Source organism: Myotis lucifugus, unplaced genomic scaffold (assembly GCF_000147115.1).
Source record: "Myotis lucifugus unplaced genomic scaffold, Myoluc2.0 scaffold_793, whole genome shotgun sequence".
Taxonomy (NCBI): Eukaryota; Metazoa; Chordata; class Mammalia; order Chiroptera; family Vespertilionidae; genus Myotis; species Myotis lucifugus.
Genome location: NW_005871841.1, coordinates 33,168 through 56,760, shown reverse-complemented (window position 1 = coordinate 56,760; position 23,593 = coordinate 33,168). Strand labels below are relative to the sequence as shown.

General features: G+C 51.0%; 2 protein-coding genes and 2 pseudogenes across 2 annotated transcripts; 3 read left to right on the top strand and 1 right to left on the bottom strand.

Annotated features, from left to right (window-relative positions):
• LOC102417686 overlaps positions 1-3,341 on the top strand; it is a 32,150-nt pseudogene extending 28,809 nt beyond the window's left edge.
• Positions 3,342-4,279: 938 nt separating this feature from the next.
• Positions 4,280-6,654, bottom strand: LOC111823990 (annotated as a pseudogene).
• A 3,210-nt stretch (positions 6,655-9,864) lies between these two features.
• LOC102443279 (leukocyte immunoglobulin-like receptor subfamily A member 6) lies at positions 9,865-12,388 on the top strand. The gene is made up of 7 exons (XM_023747097.1): positions 9,865-9,913; positions 10,041-10,076; positions 10,238-10,522; positions 10,669-10,971; positions 11,184-11,480; positions 11,733-12,035; positions 12,300-12,388. Exons 1-7 carry the CDS (start codon positions 9,880-9,882, stop codon positions 12,386-12,388), a joined length of 1,347 nt encoding a protein of 448 aa, XP_023602865.1. The 5' UTR covers positions 9,865-9,879.
• A 791-nt stretch (positions 12,389-13,179) lies between these two features.
• LOC102442951 (leukocyte immunoglobulin-like receptor subfamily A member 6) lies at positions 13,180-19,327 on the top strand. Its single transcript, XM_023747096.1, has 6 exons — positions 13,180-13,216; positions 13,550-13,837; positions 13,989-14,294; positions 14,518-14,799; positions 15,103-15,402; positions 19,206-19,327. Exons 1-6 carry the CDS (start codon positions 13,180-13,182, stop codon positions 19,325-19,327), a joined length of 1,335 nt encoding a protein of 444 aa, XP_023602864.1.
• The last annotated feature ends 4,266 nt before the right edge of the window (positions 19,328-23,593 follow it).

Genomic DNA, 23,593 nt, shown 5'->3' with positions numbered 1-23,593 from the left:
GCGCACCCTCACCACCGCACCGCCGTACCTTTAAATTTTCCACACTGCGCCTCCGCTGAGCATCGGAATGCTGTTGTTTTTGCTTCTAGTTGAAGAGACTCTCCTCAGCCAGCCTTCCCATGGTTCTGGTTGATGTCCGCTCTGACTTTTAGTTGTATTTTTGAAGTGGTTGTTCGAGGCAGCAAACTCCGGTGTTTACCTATGCCGCCATCTTCGATTCTCGAATCATAATGTAAATTTCCGATATTCAGGATGGTCTTAGGCGACTCCTGTGACAGGGTCATTCTACCACCGAAGGGTCGCGACTCACAGGTTGAGAACCGCTGATTTAATGGCTTCACTGGCACATTCATGTCATGAGGGTAGAAGGACGCCCCTTACATTTCATGTCTGATTCCTTTCCAGGAGTCGTCCCCAAACCCTCCCTCTGGGCTGACCCGGGCCCCATCGTCACCAATGGGAGCCCCGTGACCATCTGGTGTCAGGGTTCTCTGCAGGCTAGTGCCTACGTTCTGTATAAAGACAGGGGCTCTGAGCCCTTGGCAACCAGGATCCCACAGGACTCCAGCAACAAGGCCGGTTTCCTCATTGAAGCCACGACCTCATCTCACGCAGGGCTGTACCAGTGCGCATATTACACCACTGGGGACATACTCTCTGAGCAGAGTGACCCCCTGCTCCTGGTGGTGACAGGTAAGGGAGGCACCAGGAACCCTCCCCACTGTGGGCTCCAGGTCACAGGCAGAGGGAATACAGTGTGGCCTCAGGGACCCCACCCCTCAGAGGACACACCTGGGGCATGAGGGTGACGGTCCCTTTAACACAGATCCTTTCTCATCCCTCAGGAGTGTACGGTGCACCCTCCCTCTCAGCCCAGCCAAGCCCTGTGGTGGCCTCAGGAGGGAACGTGTCCCTGTCCTGTAGCTCTAACCTCACATCGGGCCCTTTCCATCTGCTGAAGGAGGGAGGGGCTGACCCGCCCCGACACATGGAAGCAGAACCCAGGACCTATGATGGGAGGAGGCAGGCCATCTTCCCTCTGGGGCCCGTGAGCACCTCCCATGGGGGGACCTACAGATGCTATGGTTCTTCCAGCTCCTACCCCAACGTGTGGTCACAGCCCAGTGACCCTCTACACATCAAGGTCACAGGTGAGGGAAGATGTGGTGGCATCCCCATCTGCTTCCTGGGCCCAAAATGACTGTGCTGTGTGTCCATTGGCACCCTGGCCTCATGGGGATTAGTGACACTAGCCTCTTGGGGACAGACCTACAGGCGGGAGGCTCAGGGAGGGACATGTGAGAGCTCTTACTGCAGCCCAGTGTGCGATGTGGGGTGTCCCCTGGTGCCACTGTCCCCTCCTCCCAGGTGTGCACAGGGAACCGGCCCTCTCGGCCCAGCCAGGCTCGCTGGTGCTGCCTGGACACAGCCTGGCCCTCCAGTGCCACATGGAGGCCGGCTTTGGCACATTAACTCTGACCAAGGACGAGGGGCTCACACACACCCCCACCACCAGCACCTCTTCTGTTTCATTAGGGTTTACTAGAAATGCTCTCTTTCCCTGACAGATGCACATCCCCCCATAATTATCTTTTCTCAGACTTTTAACCACATGACACACATTACAAAGGCTTCTTGGTGTCACCCATTTGGATATTTACCCAACTGAGTGACGCTGATCATCCATGTGCGTTTTCTGATCTGTGGAGCTGACATTTAGAGTTACTGCATGGATTACTGTAATGAGGAGAGGTCATAATTTTGTTTAAATCTCGGGTTTTATAGCAAATTTGGGGAAGAGATTGACATGATTTCTTACTTCGGGTGCTCACTCAATAATGAAATTAGGGGGGGTTTTCTCTGTGACTTAAAGTTTGAGCCAGAAGTGTGGACATCCGTGGTTATGACCTTCCTTGTACTTTGAGATTTAAAAAAACTCACACCATTAGCATCCATATGCCCACAATTTTCATCTGGTAAAATATATCTACCACTGTAGGTATTCATTTGTATAATTGTAGAATAAATGAGTTAAACCCTACCTGGTTTGGCTCAGTCGATGGCACATCAGCCTATGGAATGAAGGCTCTCAGGTATGATTTTGGCCAATGACACATGCCCAGGTTGCAGGCTCAGTCCCCAGTAGGGGGTGTGCAGGAGGCAGCCAATCAATGATTCTCTTTCATCATTGATGTATCTGTCTATGTCTCCTTCTCTCGTCCTCTCTGAAATCAAATAAAATATATTTAATAAATAAAGAAATGAGTTAATAGAAGAATCAATAGAAGAACAATTCCAGGTGACAATGAAAATGCGGACCCCAGAGAGGAGGGGCCTGGGTGGGGTGGGGTAAAACAGACCCAGCCCAGATTTTCACCCCTTTGTGCTCCTGAGATTCAGGAGCCCCTGACACCAACCCCTCCTCCATGGACCCTGGGTCCCCAGCTGTTGAAAATGTGGAATCTCAGTTGTAGGGGAATAAGCTCATGGGTCTTGAGTCTCAGGCTGAACATGGAACACGCAGCTCTTAGTTATTTCTGAATTGGGACAATTCGTCCCCTCACCATCAGTTCTTGGGCACAGCTAACTCTTATGAAGGTGACTCAGAGCAGGTGCTGAGTTCAGACATCACAGGGACGCTGATGTCAAGGGGAGGTGGGAACCAAGGTAGACACCAGAACCCTGGAGATTTGGGTCTGCCCTGACCTTTCTGACCTTTGTACCCACATTTTCCAGCCTCCAAACCCCAAGACTACACAGTGGAGAATCTCATCCGGATGGGCGTGGCTAGCTTGGTCCTGGTGGTCCTCGTGGTGCTGCTATTTCAGGCTCGAAATGACACCAGAAGGACCCATGATGCAGCCAGCATGTGAACACAGAGGCAACAATGCACCGTTCAGAGTGGGGGAGCCTTGGAGCCCATCTGATGATCCCAGGAGGTGCTGAAAGAGAATATGGACCATAGTTGGGGAAACTGACTGCTGAGAATGTCCAGGGGAGGAGAGGTGAGAGGCACGTTTTGGGTGCTGGAGAACGTGGGTCATGTCCCTGTAGAGGACGCCTCTTCCATCCACCTGGGGTGCTCTCCCACTCTCCTTCACTGCCCTTCTATTCTCACCCTGTGACGTGAGGGCCAGTCCCACCTGGCTGGTTTGGATTCCCATCTAAACACCCCTTCATGCTGGGCCACATCCGTCCCAACAAAATGTGGTATCTTCATAACCATGGGATTGTTTATTTTATTTCATTTTTACTTTTTTAATTATGTTATTATTGATTTTAGAGAGAGCCGAAGGGAGAGGGATGGACAATGGAAACATTGAGGAGAAAAAAAATCAGCTGCCTCCTGTACGCCCCCTTTTGAAGATGGAGCACACCATCCAGGCATGTGCCCTGACCTGGATTTGAACCAGTGACTTCCTGACTCATAGGTCGATGTTCAACCACTGAGCCACACTGGCTGGGCTGTAGGATTACTTTTAAACCAAGAAGAACTTAGTAAAAGAAAAAAAAGTCCTGATACCTGCTCCACATAGTCTACTGGCTAGCCCATTGCACATCTCCACTCCTCCTACCATCTCCAGGAAGCTTGTTCTTTGTATCCTTACCTGGGACCATCTGATCACCTAGATTCCAGGTGGTTCTGAATGCTGCTTGCTCTGTAGTTTAGTTGTGATTTCACTGTGGTCATGGGAGGATTTCAGTACTTTCTTTACTTCCTCTGCTATCTTGAGCAGAAGTCCTAATATTTTGATAATAAATCATTTGGAATTGTTGGCATCATTTTATTTAAGTAATGCATACGGTTCATTTTAAGTAGCTTTTTAAAAATTTTCCAGACCAGTTTTTAATTTATTCAGATTTATTTGTTTTATACATTTACATGAATCAGTCTGGAGGTCACACATGCATTTCCAAAAGGAATAGTTACCACCATTGTTAATATTGGTAAATGGGTCTGTGGGCCAATCACTAGCTGCAACAGCAACCTTCCACCTGGAGCAATAGGGTCACTGTGCCTCAGGGTTCCTACCAAAAGGTCACTGCTGATGCCGCCTGCACTGAAAGGCTCAACTCCATACGTGGCCACAGGGTGAGGAGAAGATCGCCTTAGAATGCTGTCTCCTGTACACGGATCTGAGCCCTTGAAAGGACCACCTACAAATAGACCAATTTCCCCAAAAGGATCAGCATTGAAAGGATCACTGCCAACAAAAATATCAAACTGGAAACAAATCCAAGTCTGTATCTGCACCTGGATCTGCCAGGGACCTGGATGCTACAGTCGCTGGGTCTTCCTCATTGGAGTGTCTGGCACTGTTGGATTCAGGACAAACTTGTTCTTGGCACCTGCATCGCCAAGGTCAGGAGCCACCGCTTCCCACACCTGGCTTCCCCACACTAATCTTTGTGTGCCTGAGCTGTGCATATATGCATATGAGTCACCCAGTTAATTTCTCCTCACCAAGCCAGCCCCCTCCTCATTCCCTGGAGATTCCAGTGTGTTCCATGCTCTATGTCTGTGGATCTGTTTTATTCTTCAGTTTCTATTTTTCCTCAGAATCCACACACAAGTGAAATCATGTGATACTTACCTTTCTCTAACTGGCTCATTTCACTCAGCATAGTACTGTCCAGGTCCCTCCATGCTGTCTCAAAGGGTAAGAAATCCTTCTTTATGCCGAAACCGGTTTGGCTCAGTGGATAGAGCGTCGGCCTGCGGACTGAAGGGTCCCGGGTTCGATTCCGGTCAAGGGCATGTACTTGGGTGCGGGCACATCCCCAGTGGGAGATGTGCAGGAGGCAGCTGATGGATGTTTCTCTCTCGTCGATGTTTCTAACTCTCTATCTCTCTCCCTTCCTCTCTGTAAAAAATCAATAAAATATATTAAAAAAAAAAAAGAAATCCTTCTTTTCTACAGCTGCATTAAATTCCAGATTTTTTTTACCCACTCATCTACTGATGGGCACTTGGGCTGTTTCCAGATCTTAGCTATTGTGAATTGGGCTTCTATGGACATGGGAGTGCATATGTTCTCTCTAGTTGCTGTTTCAGGCTTCTTAGGGTATATTGCAGGTGTGGGATCACTAGGCCAAATGGCAGTTCCATTTTTAATTATTTGAGGAAACTCCACACCTTTTTCAATAATGGCTTCACCAGTCTGCATTCCCACCAGCAGTGCACGAGGGTTCCCTTTTCTCCACATCCTCACCAACAATTGTCATTTGTTGATTTGTTGACAATTCTGACAGGTGAGGTGATACCTCATTGTGTTTTATTTTCTGTCTCTCTGGTGATCAGTGACTGCACCAATTTTATTGATTACTATAGGTTTCCAGCTCTTTCCTTTTCATCTCTTTCTTTTCATCCATTTGCATTGAACTGATTTCCTCCTATGAACCATGCAGGTGCCCTTGAGGAGGTCCAAGGTGGCCCTGGCCTGACTACATACTCTCCCCCAATCCTACTGTTCCTTGCCGTAGCGAATCCACTCTTCCCTAGCATGGCCCACTCTTCCACAGAGGTGGAGATCTGCGACTCTTGACTAGTTCCTTCAGCTCCAGGGTTGTGACCAGCTGGGCCTCCTCAGGGCATTAGGCTGACTTCCCTGAGTTGCTCCTGCAGTTGGACTTCCTGCTCATTGAACCCAGTAAGGCAGTGGTTCTCAACCTTGGCTGCACATTAGAATCACCTGGGAATCTTTTTAAAATCCTGATTTCTGCGCCTCATCCTCCGGAAATTCTGTTTCTTTGCTACTAATATTGTGGCCCCACCCCATAACAAAGAAACAGAATTGGATCGTTGCTATACCCACGTACAAATCCCATCTGCTCCTGATGCTGAGAAAGGCTATGTGCACTGTCATGTCAAGGTCACATGACACCCAAAGGTAGGCTAGTCAGGTAGAAGCTAACCCTGTCTCCACGAAGATCTCACAAACCTCAAATCCAGACACAAACTCATCCATGTCCTCATCAGTTTCCAGGAAGATGCCATCCTATTAAGCTTTTCTGCAGGGGATCCAACCCGTTTTCCTCTTAGCAGGTGGCACAAGGCTGGAGACCAGGACATGGGCATAGGTGCTTTCTCCAATGTGCCCTTTACCAAGCACATGGCACCTGCAAACTCATCGCGGTAGCCATTGCACCAGGGCCAACACCACTCAGCTCCTAAAAGCTTCCAAGGGCAGCCACAGGCAGCTTCAAGATGAGCGACGCTGGTTTCCCTTTATCACAGACAGAAATCCATATATGGGCTCAAAATGATCAAAAATGGCACCATCTTTGGCCTTGTCTTTGGATTTTACAGCCCACAAACCCCGGTGCAGAGGTCCCCCTGTCCATCAAGGCACTACGGGTGTGGTGAAGTCTTGGTGGAGTAACAGCCAGAATCAAGTTCCTCAAAGACAGCTGCAATGCATTCTGGGTACAAGCACAAGACACAGAGCAATGAACAATACCCCTTTGCCTTCTGGGTCAGCTAAATCCCAACCCTTTCCCAGTGTCAGGTCAGGGAGCCTGATATGTTCAGGAAAGCAGCAGCAGCAGCCAGTACCCTCAGGGACGGCCCGCACCCCCCTGTCTGTAGTATTTTCCACATGAAGGGGTCCCACTTGATGACTGTTTCAGGGAGAGCTGGGCAGGCAAAGCCATGGTGCCCCCATCCTGCAGGGGAGGGGAAGGAAGGACAGGCAGGCAGGGGTGGGGCGGGGAGGAAAGGGAGGGTGCAGGGGAGGCAAGCCCTTCTCTCCTCTCACCCCCTGGGATTTCCCTTTCACATCCATTCATATTGGACCCTCCCCTCCCACATTCCTGCTCCTCCACAGAGTCCTTCCCAGGGCCGTCCTGATGTTCAGAACGCAAAGAGGTGGAGAGTTGGATCTGCCCTGCCCTGTGGCATTCACTCTCCCTAAGTTAGCATCTGACTCTGATGTGCCCAGCAGGGCCCACGCCAAAGGTGAGCCTCACACTCACACCTGGACAGATGCCCATTCCCGGCTAGAATGGATTGAATCCGTTTCAATCATACACACACAGTGAGTGTGGCTCAGTGCTGACCATGGGCTGGGTCTGTGGGCAGAGAGACCCCAGTGCCCCTATCCAAAGCATGTGGAGGGCCCAACCCTGCTCCAACTTTCACCCTGAGTCCATCTTCCCTCCCTGTGTGTGGCCACCCTGGGTCCCTCTCTTGTCCACACACAGGTGGGAAACCCCATGCTGATGACTTCTGGCTGCACCCAGGCACAGTAGTCACTCAGGGTTGGCACCCATTATCTGTTCTACTTCCGCCTTCATCTGGGGAACTTCCACTTCCCTTTTTGGGCATTGAGGATGGCCACATGTTTCAGAAACCATGTGCATAGCCTAGTGGCTGGCAAACTCATTAGTCAACAGAGCCAAATATCAACAGTACAATGATTGAAATTTCTTTTGAGAGCCAAATTTTTTAAACTTAAACTATATAGGTAGGTACATTGTTATTAACTTAATTAGGGGACTCCTAAGCTGACCTTTGCTAAAAACATCCTCAATCTGATTGAGGTACGTTCGCTGCGGTCGACCCCTTCCAACTCTCCCATCCACACTCGTCTTGTATACTTGTTTCGTCTATCTCCTTCGTTCATCCTCTCTGTATGTCCAATCCATCTCAACATACCTTTCTCAATCCTCAACACTACATCTTCTTTCACTCCAAAACTTTCCCTAAAACTTTACTTAAAGATTTAAGTCTTAGTTAAACTATAGGTACATGGAATAAAACCTGATAGCATACTTAATAACAATATTATTTATTGATAAAATTAAATTCCGTACAATTTACGCATTTCCCCGGTGCTGCATATCCCGCGGCCCACCTGCACTGCGTCTCCTGTCACCCAACACCCCCCACTTCTTCTAATGCCACTTCTTCAAAATAGACTTGCACAGGCTGAAAACCGACTTCTGCGCATGGGCCGCAAAGTTTCAATAGAACTGTACATGCGTGCCTGCAAGTGGTATTTTGTGGAAGAGCCACACTCAAGGGGCCAAAGAGCTGCATGTGGCTTGTGAGCCACGGTTTGCCGACCACTGACATAGCCTTTCTGAGTATCAGGAGCAGATGGGATTTGTACGTGGATATAGCAATCATCCAATTCCTGCGGAGTTCTGAACAACACCGCTCAGGGCTCACCTCACAGGGCTTAGTCAGGTGGAAATAAACCAGGATGGCTCCCTCCAGGTCCCCACGGCACCGACCCCACAACCACTGTAATGGGTTGCGTTCTTGACGACGTGCTACATGAGCGGAAACTGAGACTCAAGAGATTGTACATTGAGGGTGAAGGTCACACACCTAATGGACAATGGAGGGCTATTTAAATGAGAATCATCCAGCCAGCATGGCTCAGTGGTTGTACATCATTCTATGAACCAGGAGGTCGAGGTTCAATTCTCAGTCAGGGCACATGCCCAGGTTGTGAGCTTGATTTCCCAGTGAGGCATGCAGGAGGCAGCCAGTCAGTCATTCTCTCTCATCATTGATGTTTCTCTCTCCCTCTCCCATCTTCTCTGAAATCAATAAAGAAATATGTATATATTTTTTCAAACTTGTTACGGAAAAAAAGGAAGAAGAAGAAAAGTATGAGTGACACTCCTGTAACTGGACGTGGGGCCCACTGGGAGCAGGACTCCTATGTGTGGAAGCTGTGGTTCAGACCAGCTCTGCCGGTTGCAGGCGGGGTCAGGGGACCAGAGGGAGCTCACAGCTGCCCTTAAAGCTGAAGGTGTGTGCGGGAGATGAAACTGAACTAGGTCTGGGAAAGAGATGGGCTCCGTGTACAAAGCAAAGAGCAGCACAGTGACTCCTGGTGGCAAACAGCAAAAATCCACAGTCACCTGGGGAGGGAACCCATGCTCATGGGGACAGTGGACTGTTCATACCAAATTGCAGAGAAACTCTCCTGCTAAGACCATTGGACACTGAATCCGTGTATTGCTGTAACCCTCCAGAAGTTAAACTCATTGAAGAGAAAATAAAATAAATTACACTGGATGTTCTCATGTAAAAAAAAAAAAAAAAAAAGAAAGCGAACACCTGATCAAGACATTACTGCTCAGTTCACACAGTAGCAGGTGGGACACAAGAATTTAAATAAAGGGGGTTTTTCTCAACAAATCAAAGCTCTAGGCCAAATGACAACTTCTTATTGGCTAGGACAAGCCATGGTCCCAGGGGGACAGGTCTTCCCGAGGAACGAGGGACCCTGAGGGGGAAAATGACCCTGAGGCCTGTTCCCAGGAAGGAGGGGTTGGAGGCTGTGGCTGAGAAAAAGGGAAGTTCATGAAGAAACTTGTGATAGAAAGATAACCCAGATAACTCTAAGAAAGATAACTCTAGGTTCATAGAAGGGACCTGTTTCCTCCCTTATTTCCCTGCATTTGCCTCTGTGCTCACTGTCACAGGGACATCGCCCTGAGCTGCACAGTGAGAGGGTGAGCGTGTCCCTGCTGATCTGAGCTCTGCAGGCCACAGGGACCCACGTCTTCCTGAAGCTTCTCCAGGGCCCGGGTGGCACAGTCCATGGTGAGGACCCTAGGGAGGTGCTGATGGACGGGCTGAGGAGGAGGGAGACCCCGTGGGGGAGGCTCTGACACGGAAGGACGTGCCCTGGGTCACCTCACCTGCAAGGGGCGTCTCAGGAGGCTCCGGATCTATTTCCTGCTTCACCATGGAAATGAGAGCCAGGCTGTGCCCTCCCCTATAGGCTGCTGACATAACAACCCTTTGATGTGGAGGATCGGCCTCCAAGTGACCACCACCCGTGCATCTCTCTGTCCATCCTGCTGGCTCCGTGGCCTCCTCCGTCTGCTCAGCTGAGGCCACAGGGAGAAGACACTATGACCTCCACCCTCACAGCCCTGCTCTGCCTCGGTGAGATGAGCGGGGGGAGTGGGAAGGGGAGACCTAGTCTGTCAGGACCCCAGGACTCAGGAAGCTCATGGGGAGGAGGGTGCTGCTCAGGGTTCAGGGCAAATCTCTCACAGGGACTCTCTTCCAGGGCTGAGTGTGGGCCTCAGGACCCCAGTGCAGGCAGGTGAGTCTGTTACCAGTTGTCCCAGTCCCACTCCTCAAGGGCCATCCTCCAGGAAGCAGGGGGAGGGGTGCAGATCTGTCTGACAAATGGGGGGCAACTAGGACCGAGAGTTGGGACCAGGAGTGTGAATGTCCTGTTACCCAGCCTCTGATTCCTTCCAGGAACCCTCCCCAAGCCCACCCTCTGGGCTGAGCCAGGCCCTGTGATCCCCCGGGGGAGCTCCATTACCATCTGGTGTGAGGGGGCCCCAGGGGCTGAGGAGTACCGTCTGGAGAAAGAGGGAAGCCCAGCACCATGGAAAATACAGAAGCCACAGGAGCTTGCGGAGAAGGCAAAGTTCTCCATCACACACATGACAGAGCATGATGCAGGGAGATATCACTGTTACTACCTCAGCTCCAAAAGCTGGTCAGAGCCCAGTGACCCCCTGGAGCTGGTGGTGACAGGTGAGAGGACACTCAGGGGTCCCAGCCTCAGGCTCTGCCCTCAGGAAGGGGGTCTGCTCTCAGGGTGTCTACCTCTCACAGCCCAGCCCTGGGGGACATGAGGGAGGAGTGAGCCCCATTTAACACGCTGCCTCCTCCTCTCCTAGGATCCTACAGCAAACCCAGCCTCTCAGCCATGCCCAGCCCTGTGGTGACCTCAGGAGGGAATGTGACCCTCAGGTGTGGCTCAGGGCAGGGATTTGACAGGTTCATTCTGACTGAGGAAGGAGACCACAGGCTCTCCTGGACCCTGGACTCACAGCCACAGCCCAGTGGGCAGTCCCAGGCCCTGTTTCCTGTGGGCCCCGTGACCCCCATTCACAGATGGACATTAAGATGCTATGGCTGCTACAGGAATATATCTCAGGTGTGCTCACCACTTAGTGATGCCCTGGAGCTCCTGATCCCAGGTAAGTCCCATCCTGCTCCCATCCATGGATTGAGGCACCAGACATATTGGCATCTTCTCTGGGAGGGGAGCCCCATGTGAAGGGGTGCGGAGAGTGGAGCACAGGAGCCCCTGGTCCAGAGACACAGAGAGAGACAGTGAGACCTCGGAGCTAGGCCAGGAGAAGGGGTTATGGGAAGAGCAGCCCCTGTAATTCATGTCTGGTCTCCCCAGGTGAGTCTGGGAAGCCCTCCCTCCTGAGCCAGCAGGCCCCCATCGTGGCCTCTGGACAGAGACTGACCCTCCAGTGTCGCTCTGATGTCGGCTATGACAGATTCGCTCTGCACAAGGAGGGTGAACCAGACCTCTCCCACAGCCTTGTCCTGCAGCCCCAGGCTGGGCTCTCTCAGGCCCACTTCCCCCTGGACATTACCAATGGCTCCCACGGGGGCCGGTACAGATGCTACAGTGGATACAACATCTCCTCTGAGTGGTCGGCCCCCAGTGACCCCCTGGACATCCTGGTGGCAGGTGAGGAGCCAGTGGGTTCACTCAGGGACCAGACTCTGCACAGCCCCTGCTGGGGTCTAAGGTGGGGAGACCAGAATGAAAGTGCAGGCCCCAGGGAGGGAGGGAGACAAGAGAGACGGGGGGTGGGAAGGGAGATGGAGAAACCCAGAGTGACAGAAACAGACAGAGAGGAGGGTCCTCAGAGAGAGGCCTGGTGACTCTCAGGCCAGAACAAGGTGGGCAGGCAGCCCTCACCTCCCTCCCTCTTTCTAGGACACCTGCCTGACAGACCATCACTCTTGGTGCAGCCAGGCCCCAGGGTGGCCTCAGGAGTGAACGTGACCCTGAGATGTCAGTCACAGAGCCCGAGGGACACGTTCCTTCTGTCCAAGGAGGGGGCAGCTGATCCCCCCCTGCGTCTGAGATCAAAGCCAGGAGCTCAGCAGTACCAGGCAGAGTTCTCCATAAGTCCTGTGACCTCAGCCCACGGGGGCACCTACAGGTGCTACAGCTCAGTCAGCACCTCCCCCTTCCTGCTGTCACTCCCCAGTGAGCCCCTGGAGCTCCTGGTCTCAGGTGAGGGGCCCTGACCTGTCTGCTGAGCTGTCAGCTCAGGGTCCTTTCCCCAGAACAATCATGGGCTGAAAGGGAGGGAGGGGCTGTAGGGATGGTCACCCGGAGGAGATCTGCCCCTCAGACACCCCTGTCCCCTCTCCACTCCTCTCCCTCACCTGGTCCAGAAGGTGCCAGGTGGGCGGTGGGAGGGACTTAGTGAGGACTCTGCCTGAGGGGGGCTTAAGGGTCAGCCCCAGACTCTCCCCCTCTTCCTGTCCTTCCCAGGCCCCCTGGGACCCAGCCCCCCTCCCACGTGGTCCTCTTTGCTCAGAGGGAGACAGCTCCCCTGGGCAGTTCCGACTCTGAGGACCTAACGCCACCCATGCGCTAAGGGCAGGCTGTGTCCTAAGGCTCCTGGGAGCTGGGACAGATTTCAGGGAACCACAGGCCCCAGGGGTTCTGGGGATCAGTCTCCCCCACCCAGGGAGTCAGGCCCATAGAAGGGAAATGGGGGTCTGTGAGGAGGTGGTGGGTGCCTCCATGGGGACAGGGCTGAGTCTTGTGGGAGTTTAGGCCTCTCTGAAGTCCCTCACTTGGACACGCCCTTCCCCTGCCTGGGCTTCCGTGTCTGCACGTGTTAAAAATGTGAATCAGGGCGCAAATCTTACATTTCCTGTCAGTTCTGGCCCTGACCTCTTGAGAGAGGGGCCCCACAGGGAAGACCCCCAGGAGCCTGTCCCCTCTGTCTCAGTGACGGTGACACTGTACAGGGAGGGACAGGCAGGACAAGGGTCCTGTCTCCCATTCCTACCCCTCAGCTCATGCTCAGCTCAGAGGAGGGAACAGCCCTGGTTCAGCTCCTGGCTCTGCTGCTCCTGCTGTGGGGCTGGGCGGTCCCTTCTCTCCTCTGAGTGTCGGGTTCCTGTCTGCTCATCCCTGGTCCCATCCTGCTCACAGGCTGCTGGGAGATGAGGTGACATAGGGGCCTCACAGAGCTCAGGAAGGCAGAGCCCCAGCTCAGCCGGACCTTCACGAGCAGGCATCAGGGCCCTGTGGGTGGGGATGGATGAGGGAGAGACCCCTAGTCCAGCCCTCACCCTGCCCCTCCTGTCCCTGCTGTGCTGGGTGTGGGTAATGAGGAAGGACCCTCAGCTCTAGATGAGACATGGACAGGCCCCTGCAGAGCCCAGACAACAAAGCTGGTTTCCCGGGGGGTGGGGGTGGGGGGAGGAGGAGAGTGAGGGCAGCACAGGGAACCCACAGTCCTCATCCAGGAGGTTCATTCCAGTCCTAGCCCTGCCCCGCCCAGACTGGGTGACCTGGGGCACATGATTAACCTCTCTGAGCCTCAGTGAAGTGGGTGGTGGGGTCAGCAATCCCTGGTGCATGACTGCTATGAGCTGTAAGGAGGTGAGTGACAGACCCCAGCATGTGCCTCACACATAGTAGGTGCTCATTCAATGGTATCTTTGGCTCATTCACGTCATGAGCGGGAGAAGGACACCTCTGACCTTTCATGTCTGATTCCTTTCCAGGAGTCGTCCCCAAACCCTCCATCTGGGCAGACCCAGGCCCCATCGTCACCAACAAGAGCTCTCTGACCATCTGGTGTCAGGGGTCTCTGCAGGCTAGTGCCTACCTTCTGTATAAAGAGAGGGGCTCTGAGCCCTGGGAAACGAGGATCCCACAGGACTCCAGCAACAAGGCCGGTTTCCTCATTGAAGCCATGACCCAAGCCCATGCAGGGCTATACGAGTGTGTATATTACACCACTGGGGACATACTGTCACAGAGGAGTGACCCCCTGCTCCTGGTGGTGACAGGTAAGGGAGACACCGAGTCACCTCCCCACTGTGGGCTCCAGGTCACAGGCAGAGGGAATAAAGTGTGGCCTCAGGGGACCTCACCCTCACAGAACACCCCTGGGGCATAAGGGAACGGTCCCTTTAACACAGACCCTTTCTCCTCCCTCAGGAGTGGGTGGTGCACCCTCCCTCTCAGCCCAGCCAAGCCCTGTGGTGGCCTCAGGAGGGAACGTGTCCCTCTCCTGTAGCTCACAGTTCACATCGGGCCCTTTCCATCTGCTGAAGGAGGGAGGGGCTGACCCGCCCCGACACATGGAAGCAGAACCCAGGATGCATGCTGGGAGGTGGCGGGCCATCTTCCCTCTGGTCCCCGTGAGCGCCTCCCATGCGGGGACCTACAGATGCTATGGTTCTTCCACCGTCTACCCCAACGTGTGGTCACAGCCCAGTGCCCCTCTGCACATCGACGTCACAGGTGAGGGACAGGCTCAGGTGCAACCCCATCTGTTTCTTGGACCCAAATACCTGACCTGAACTTTGTGCCCAGCGGAGCCCTGGGCTCATGGGCATCAGTGACACTGGCCTCTTGGGGACAGACCCACAGGCGGGAGGCTCAGGGAGGGACATGTGAGACCTCTCATTGCAGCCCAGTGGGCAATGTGGGGTGTCCCCTGGCTGACACTGTCCCCTCCTCCCAGGTGTGCACAGGGAGCCCGCCCTCTCGGCCCAGCCAGGCTCGCTGGTGCTGACTGGACACAGCCTGACCCTCCAGTGCCACGCGGAGGCCGGCTTTGACACATTCGCTCTGACCAAGGACGAGTGGCTCACACCCGCCCAGAGCCTCCATGGGCAGCACAGCCCCCACTTCCCCCTGGGCCACGTGAACCGCACCCACGGGGGCCGGTACAGATGCTACAGTGGACACAGCCTCTCCTCTGTGTGGTCGGCCTCCAGTGCCCCCCTGGACATCCTGGTGGCAGGTGAGGAGCCAGCCCTGCCCCTGTCCTGAGGGTCTGCTCAGGGCTCTGGGCCCAGGGTCACCTGGGGGTGATGGGGTCCAGGAGAAGGGCCTGGAGCAGAGGCTGAGCTGAGCAGAGGCCTAGGGAAGGGAGAGAGATAGGGGGTGAGGGCCATGGAGATAAAAGACACCCCCCCCCAGAGGGACTGAGAGGAGCTGGGAGGGGGTCACAGAGTTTCTGGAGAAGGACAAAGTCCCTCAGCTCAGGGTCAAGGGCGTGAGGGGCAGGGTGGCTCTCTATAAATCACAACCTTCGTCTCCCCAGGAATATACAGGAAACCCTCCCTCTCAGCCCAGCCGGGACCCTCAGTGCCCAGGGGAGTGACCGTGACCCTGCAGTGTGGGTCTGAGATCTGGTTGGACACCTTCCACCTGCACAGGGAGGGGTCACTGGACCCTCCCCAGCACCTTCGTCTGCAGGACACGTCTGCACCCTCTCAGGCCAACTTCACCCTCAGTCCTGTGACCTCAGGCCACCAGGGGACCTACAGGTGCTATGGCTCAAACAGCACTTCCCCCTACCTGCTGTCACAGCCCAGTGACCCCCTGGAGCTGCTGGTCTCAGGTGAGGAACCTGACCCCATCCTTTCTGTGCTCAGTCAGCTCAGGGCCCTGTCCCTAGGAGTGCAGGTGACAGTAATAAACAAGGAGCTGGAGGAGGTCCCACAGAGCAGAGTCCAGCCCATAAGAGAGTAGAGACAGACAGGATCTCCCACTCCTGAACCCCATTTCTGAACCTCAGCAGAGATGACAGGTAGGGAGGGAGAGTGAGATGTGAGTGAAATGAGCAGGGATGTCATTAGACTCAGCAGAGAACACAGACCCTCACCCACACACACCACCACCACCACTCACCTCCTGACATCTTCATCTCAGAATCTGGGTCCCTGTAGTCCAGCCCCCACTGGACACTCCCCTATAGAGAAGCATCCTGCCTGTGGGCACTACACTGCATGGCCCCCTGTGCTCACCTCGAGGCCTCCAGGCCCTCAGTGCTCACCTGAGAACAAGGAGGGACCCTGCAGGCCTCATGGGGACCTGGCCCTCCTGCCCACACTCTATGCTTTCACCTCTGCTCAGTGTCTCTGTGCACACGGGTCACTTATGGCTCTTTTTAAAGAACCTTCAGTCAATACTTCAGTCTATGAGCTCACAATTTAACTTACATTATATCGAGTCCAGATAGAAATATAAACATTCTATTCCTCTTTTCATTGGGAGCAGATTAAATCCAGCCATTTGTTATGGAGAACAACTTCTTGTTTATATAAAGTCTTCTTATTACACATTTTCAAATGAGCTTTATGAATGACCTTCAGAAGTATTTTGTCAGCTATTTGTGAAATTCAGTAAATGCACAGCCCACTTAGAGAATTGCACACCTAATATTGTAATTTGTGAGTAAGCGGTGTGATTCCTGTAGATTTTCTAAATGGTAGTAAGTGCACATAGGAAAGCTACTGTTTGGACATATTTATATCCTGACCTGTTAGGCTCCCAAAGCTTCTCTCCCTGTGGATTGTTTTTCAGTTGGTCCCTCTGATATAAAATTATAATCCCCAGCAGTCAAAGGAAATGTCACTTCCTTATTCCCGATGGCATACCTATTTTTCTCACTCCACGTCCCATAGGATGGATGACGGACCAAAATGGGCCACAGCTTCCCCTCCGGAAAACAGCTTCATTCACACCCAAAGTTATGTCAAGGCAAATCCATTTACAAATTTGCATTTTATATTGACAGCACTATTGGCCACTTTGTTCCAATCCCTTCTTCTATTTCATTGGGGTTTATTAGAAATGCTTTCTTTCCTGACAGATGCACATCTGCCCATAATTATCTTTTTTTTAAATTAAATCTTTATTGTTCAGATTATTACATTTGTTCCTCTTTTTTCCTCCCATAACTCCCCTCCTTCCAGCTCCCACCCCACCCTCCGCCCTCACTCCCCACCCACTGTGTTCATCCATAGGTGCACGATTTTTGTCCAGTCTCTTCCCGCATCTCCCACACCCCTTTTCCCCCCAAGAATAGTCAGTCCATTCCCTTTCTATGTCCCTGATTCTATTATAATCACCAGTTCATTCTGTTCATCCGATTATTTATTCACTTAATTCTTAGATTCACTTGTTGATAGATGCATATTTGTTATTCATAATTTGTATCTTTACCTTTTTCTTCTTCTTCCTCTTCTTAAAGGATACCTTTCAGCATTTCATATAATACTGGTTTGGTGGTGATGAATTCCTTTAGCTTTTCCTTATCTGTGAAGCTCTTTATCTGACCTTCAATTCTGAATGATAGCTTTGCTGGATAAAGTAATCTTGGTTGTAGGTTCTTGGCATTCATCACTTTGAATATTTCTTGCCACTCCCTTCTGGCCTGCAAAGTTTCTGTTGAGAAATCAGCTGACAGTCGTATGGGTACTCCCTTGTAGGTAACTGAGTTTCTTTCTCTTGCTGCTTTTAAGATTCTCTCTTTGTCTTTTGCTCTTGGCATTTTAATTATGATGTGTCTTGGTGTGGTCCTCTTTGGATTCCTTTTGTTGGGGGTTTTCTGCGCTTCCTGGACTTGTAAGTCTATTTCTTTCACCAGGTAGGGGAAGTTTTCTGTCATTATTTCTTCAAATAGGTTTTCAATATCTTGCTGTCTCTCTTCTTCTGGCACCCCTATAATTCGGATGTTGGTGCGCTTGAAGCTGTCCCAGAGGCTCCTTACTCTATCTTCGTATTTTCGGATTCTTTTTTAATTTTGCTTTTCCGGTTGGGTGTTTTTTGCATCTTAGCATTTCAAATCTTTAATTTGATTCTTGCGCTCCTCTGGTCTGCTGTTAGGAGTCTGTATAATATTCTTTATTTCAGTCCGTGTATGCTTAATTTCTAGTTGGTCCTTTATCACAACATCGAGGGTCTCATTAGATTTCTTGAGGATCTCACTATATTTATCGGCGGTCTCACCAGTCTTTTCGAGGGCCTTACTAAATTTATTGGCGGCTTCTAGACAGTTCTTGAGAGACCTTAAAAGTGTGGTTTTGAGCTCTATATCCAGCATTTTGCCTTCCTCCATATCTGTCCTGTTTCTTTGTCTCCGCATTTTTTATGCTTTCTTGTTGCACCCCCTAGTGGTCTTTGTGCGCCATCTTGTTGTAGTTAAGCCTTGATTGTTGTAGGTAACACTGGGGGGGATTTGACCTCCAGGCCAACTGGCTGTGAGACCATAATTATCTTTTCTCTGACTTTAACCACATGACACACATTGCAAAGGCTTCTTGGTGTCACCCATTTGGATGTTAACCCAACTGAGTGACGCTGATCATCCATGTGTATTTCTGAATTGTGGAGCTGACATTTAGAGTTATTGCATGGATCACTTTAACAAGGAGAGGTCAATAATTTTGTTTATATCTCAGGTTTTATAGCAAATAGGGTAACAGGTTGACATGATTTCCTACTTTGGGTGCTCACTCAATAATGAAATTAGGGGGATTTTCTCTGTGACTTAAAGTTGAGCCAGAAGTGTGGACGTCCTTTGTTGTACTTTGATATAAAGCAAAAGCTCACACCATTAGCATCCATTTGCCCACAGTTCTCATTTAGTATGTATATCCACCACTGCAGGTATTCATTTGTATAATTGTAGAATAAATGAGTTAAACCCTAGCTGGTTTGGCTCAATGGATAGAGCCTCAGCCTATGGACTGAAGGGTCCCAGGTTTGATTTTGGCCTAGGGCACATGACCCGGTTGCAGGCTCAGTTACCAGTAGGGAGTGTACAGGAGGCAGCCAATCAATGATTCTCTCTCATCATTGATGTTTCTCCCTTTCTCTCTCCCTCTCCCTTCCTCTCTGAAATCAATAAAAATGTATTTAATAAATGAATAAATGAGTTAATAAAAGAATCAATAGATGAAAAATTCCAGGTGACGATAAAAATTTGGACCTCAGAGAGGAGGGGCCTGGGCGGGGTGGGGTGAAGGAGACCCAGGCCAGACTTTCACCCCTTCGTGCACCTGAGATTCAGGAGCCCCTGACTCCAACCCTTCCTCCATGGACCCTGGGTCGCCAGCTGTTGAGAACGTGGGATCTCTCAGCTGTAGGGGAATAAGCCCATGGGGTGTTGTCTCAGGCTGAACACAGAACACATAGCTCTTAGTTATTTCTGAATTGTGATCAAACTTCTCTCACCCTCAGTTCTTGGGCACAGCTCTTACAAGGTGCCACAGAACAGGTGCTGAGTTCAGACATCACTGGGATGCTGATGTGAAGGGAAGGTGGGAGCCCAGGGAAGACACCAGAATCCCAAAGGTTTGGATCTGCCCTGACCTCTGAGACTTCTTTACCCACAATTCTTATTTTCCCATCCCCAAGACTACACAGTGGAGAATCTCATACGGATGGGCGTGGCTGGCTTGGTCCTGGTGGTGCTCGGAGTGCTGCTATTTCAGGCTCGAAACGACACCAGAAGGACCCTCCATGCAGCCAGAATGTGAACACAGAGGGAACAATGCACCGTTCAGAGTGGGGGAGCCTTGGAGCCCATCTGATGACCCCAGGAGGTGCTGAAAGAAAATATGGACCATAATTGGAGAAACTGTCTGCTGAGAACGTCCAGGGGAGGAGACGTGGTAGGCGAGGTTTGGGTCCAGGAGAACCTGGGCCAAGTCCCTGTAGAGGACGCCTCCTCCATCCAACTGGGCTGCTCTCCCTCCCTCCCTGGCCTCACTCACTCTCCTCCACTACCCTTCTGTTCTCACCCTGTGTGTGAGGGTCCATCCACATGGCTGGTTTGGATTCACTTCTATACAGCCTTTCATGCTGGGCCACATTCATCCCGACAAAATGGATCTTAATAACGCGGGGATTCCATTTAATTTATTTTTTAAATGTGTTTTATTAATTTTAGAAAGAGAGGAAGAGAGAGGGATAGGGACATAGAAACATTGAGGAGAGAAAAACATCAGCTGCCTCCTGCACGCCCCCTTTTTGGGGATGGAGCCCACAACCCAGGCATGTGCCCTGAGCAGGATTTGAACCAGTGACATCCTGGTTCATAAGTCAATGTTCAACCACTGAGCCACACTGGCTGGGCTGTGGCATTATTTTTAAACCAAGAAGAACAAAGTAAAAAAATAAAAAAGTCCTGATACCTGCTCCACATGGTCCAGCCCATTGCACATCTCCACCCTCCTACCACCTCCATGTGGCTTCTTCTTTGTATCCTTACCTGGGACCTTCTGTTCACCTAGATTCCAGGTGGTTCTGAATGCTGGTTGTTCTGTAGTTTAGTTGTGATTTCACTGTGGTCGTAGGTGGATTTCAGTACTTCCTTTACTTCCTCTGCTATCTTGAGCAGAAGTCATAATATTTTAATAATAAATAAGTAATTTTGAATTGTTGGCATCATTTTATTTAAAGAATGCATACGGATTGTTTTAAGTAGCTTTTAAAACATTTTCCAATCCAGTTTTAAATTGATTCAGATTTATTTGTTTTATACATTTACATCAATCAGTTTGGAGGTCACACTTGCATTTCCTATAGGAATAGTTACCACCATTGTTAATATTGGTAAATGAATCTGTGGGCCAATCACTAGCTGCAACAACAACCTTCCACCAGGAGCGATAGGGTCACTGTGCCTCAGTGTTTCTACCAAAGGGTGAGGGCTGATGCCGGCTGCACTGAAAGGCTCAACACCAGACGTGGCCACAGAGTCAGGAGAAGATCGCCTGAGAAAGCTGTTGTGTACATGGATCTGAACCCTTGAAGGACCACCTCTAATTAGATCAATTTCCCCAAAAGGATCAGCCTTGGAAGGATCACTGCCAACAAAAATATCAAACTGGAAACAAATCCAAGTCTGTACCTGCCAGTGACCTTGATGCTACAGTTGGTGGGTCTTCCTCATTTGAGGGTCTGGCACAGTTGAATTGAGGACAGACTTTTTCCTGGCAGCTACATCGCCAGTCCCTTCTCAGGAGCCACCCCTCCCCACACCTGCCTTCCCCACACTAATGTCTGTGACACTGAGCTGTGCATATGTGCATATAAGGCGCCCGGTTAATTTCTCCTCACCCACCCAGCCCCCTCCTCCTTCCCTGGAGATTCCACAGTTTGTTCATGTTTCTATGTCTCTGCATCTGTTTTATTCTTCAGTTTATATTGTTCCTTAGAATCCACATACCAGTGAGATCATGTGATACCTTTCTCTAACTGTTTTTATTTCTCTTAGCATAATACTCTCCAGGTCCCTCCACGCTGTCTCAAAGGGTAAAAAAATTCTTCTTTTCTACAGCTGCATAGCATTCCATGGTGTAAATGTACCAGCTTTTTTAAAATATATTTTTATTGTTTTTATTGATTTTTTACAGAGAGGAAGAGAGGGAATAGAGAGTTAGAAACATCGATGAGAGAGAAACATCAATCAGCTGCCTCCTGCACATGCCCCACTGGGGATGTGCCCGCAACCAAGGTACATGCCCTTGACCGGAATCGAACCCGGGACCCCTCAGTCCACAGGCCGAAGCTCTATCCACTGAGCCAAACTGGTCAGGGCAATGTACCAGCTTTTTTACCCATTCATCTGCTGGTGGGCCCTTGGGCTTTTCCAGATCTTAGCTATTTTAAATTGGGCTTCTATGAACATAGGGGTGTATATGTTCTTTCTGATTGCTATTTCAGAGTTCTTAGAATATATTCCCAGTGTGGGATCACTAGGCCAAATGGCAGTTCCATTTTTAATTATTTTAGGAAACTCCACACCATTTTCCATAATGGCTTCACCAGTCTGCATTCCGACCAGCAGTGCACCAGGGTTCCTTTTCTCCACATTCTCACCAACAATTGTCATTTGTTGATTTGTTGGTGACAGCCATTCTGACAGGTAAGATGACACCTCATAGTTTTTTATTTTCTGTCTCTCTGGTGATCAGTGATTGCACCGATTTCATTGATTACTATGGATTTCCAGCTCTTTCCTTTCCATTTGCATTGAACTGATTTCCTGCTATGAACCATGGGGAGCCACTGAGGAGGACCAAGGTGGCCCTGGCCTGACTCCACACTATCCTACAATTCTGCTGTTCCTTGACGAACATGGATGTTTATATCTCTGCCTTTACCTTCCTCTCTGTAATCAATAAAAATATATATTGAAAATAAAAACAAATAAGAATTCGATTTATTCCCCAAATCGGAGCAATAACACATTTGTTGTCACTGACTGTGAAGACAGGAGCCGGGACGAGGAGGAGAGATCTTCCTGAGGAACAAGGCACTGAGGGGAGGAGGGACTCAGAGGCGAGTTCCCAGGCTGCTGGGGAGGATGCTGTTGCAAGAAAGGGGAGTGACCAGGGGCTGGGATAGGAAGAGAACCACACTCTGGGGCTGAGGGGGAGACTGGTTTCCTTCCCTTATTTCCCTGCATTTGACTCTGAGCTCATTGTCACAGGACAGCGCCCTGAGCTGCACAGTTGGAGGGTGAGCGTGTCCCTGCTGATCTGAGCTCTGAAGTCCAAAGGGACCCACGTCTTCCTGAAGTGTCTCCAGGGCCCTGGTGGCACTGTCCATGGAGAGGACCACAGGGAGGTACCGATGGACGGGCTGAGGAGGAAGGAGACCCCGAGGGGGAGGCTCTGACAGGGTCACCTGCCTGCAAAGGCGTCTCAGGAGGCCCCGGGTCTATTTCCTGATCCATCGAGGAAATGAGAGCTAAACATCTGGGAGACACTGTTCCCCTTTTTGGGGGGCTGTTGAGGTGACAGCCTGAGGCAGGGAGGGCCAGCCTCCCGGTGCCACACCCTGTATCTCTCCATCCTGATGGCACCTTGGTTTCCTCCATCAACAGCCAGAATGAGACAAGAGACACCATGACCCCCACCCTCAGGGCCACGCTCTGCCCTGGTGCGATGTGAGCATTTATTTTCCAAGACGGCCTCTGGAATAAATAGAAAATCTGAAGCATTGTGGAACCAGTCAAAATGTCATCTGAAAGTGAAATCATCGCACACAAGGAACTACAGGCCCACCCAGTACGCAGCGAGGTCTTCTGAACAATCCGGGACATTGGACACTGCTGTCATAGACACTGTGGCAGAGCAAACGCATTTAGAGAGGCGAGACGAAGGTCTGAGAGGGATGTTTCTAGTCAAAATGCACACCTAGGGTTTCAACCTATAATTAGATGCAGAAAACTTTTAAAACTGGAAGAAGAGACTGGCCACGATGGCTTAGAGGTTGAGCGTCGTCCTATGAACAAGGAGGTCGTGGTTCAATTCCCAGTCAGAGCACGTGCCTGGGTTGGGGGCTCAATCCCCAGTGTGGGGCGTGCAGGAGGCAGCCGATAGGTGATTCTCTCTCGTCATTGATGTTTCTCTCTCCCTCTCATTTCCTCTCTGAAATAAATAATGTGTGTGTGTGTGTGTGTGTGTGTGTAAGTGTGCGCACAACCCCAGCACAGGTAGGCAAGGGAGCTTCGTAGACAGCACTGGGGTGGGGGACCTGATTTTACAGGTCGGCGAAAGATAATCGCCATAAAAAACAAATCCAATACCTCTCGGGTCGCGCGAACTCTGGACGCAAAAAAACGACCATGGAGCCTAAGGCGGATCGCCCGTACCATCCCATATATTTATGCTCTGTCTAAGGAAGAGAGTAAAGAAGGGTCATGTTTTCTCTACGTCGCTCTCGATCTTGAGATACCAGTGCACTTACGTGGTCGGCCGGCTAGAATACGGTAGTGGTATGTCCTCCCTGTA

Bases quoted from the DNA above. Each gene is read 5' to 3' on its own strand.
- LOC102443279 (XM_023747097.1), top strand. From the start codon at position 9,880: ATGACCTCCACCCTCACAGCCCTGCTCTGCCTCG. The intron at 10,077-10,237 runs GTGAGTCTGTTA...GATTCCTTCCAG, and splicing joins CAGGACCCCAGTGCAGGCAG to GAACCCTCCCCAAGCCCACC. The intron at 11,481-11,732 runs GTGAGGAGCCAG...CCCTCTTTCTAG, and splicing joins CCTGGACATCCTGGTGGCAG to GACACCTGCCTGACAGACCA.
- LOC102442951 (XM_023747096.1), top strand. From the start codon at position 13,180: ATGGACAGGCCCCTGCAGAGCCCAGACAACAAAGCTG. The intron at 13,217-13,549 runs GTTTCCCGGGGG...ATTCCTTTCCAG, and splicing joins GAGCCCAGACAACAAAGCTG to GAGTCGTCCCCAAACCCTCC. The intron at 13,838-13,988 runs GTAAGGGAGACA...CTCCTCCCTCAG, and splicing joins CCTGCTCCTGGTGGTGACAG to GAGTGGGTGGTGCACCCTCC.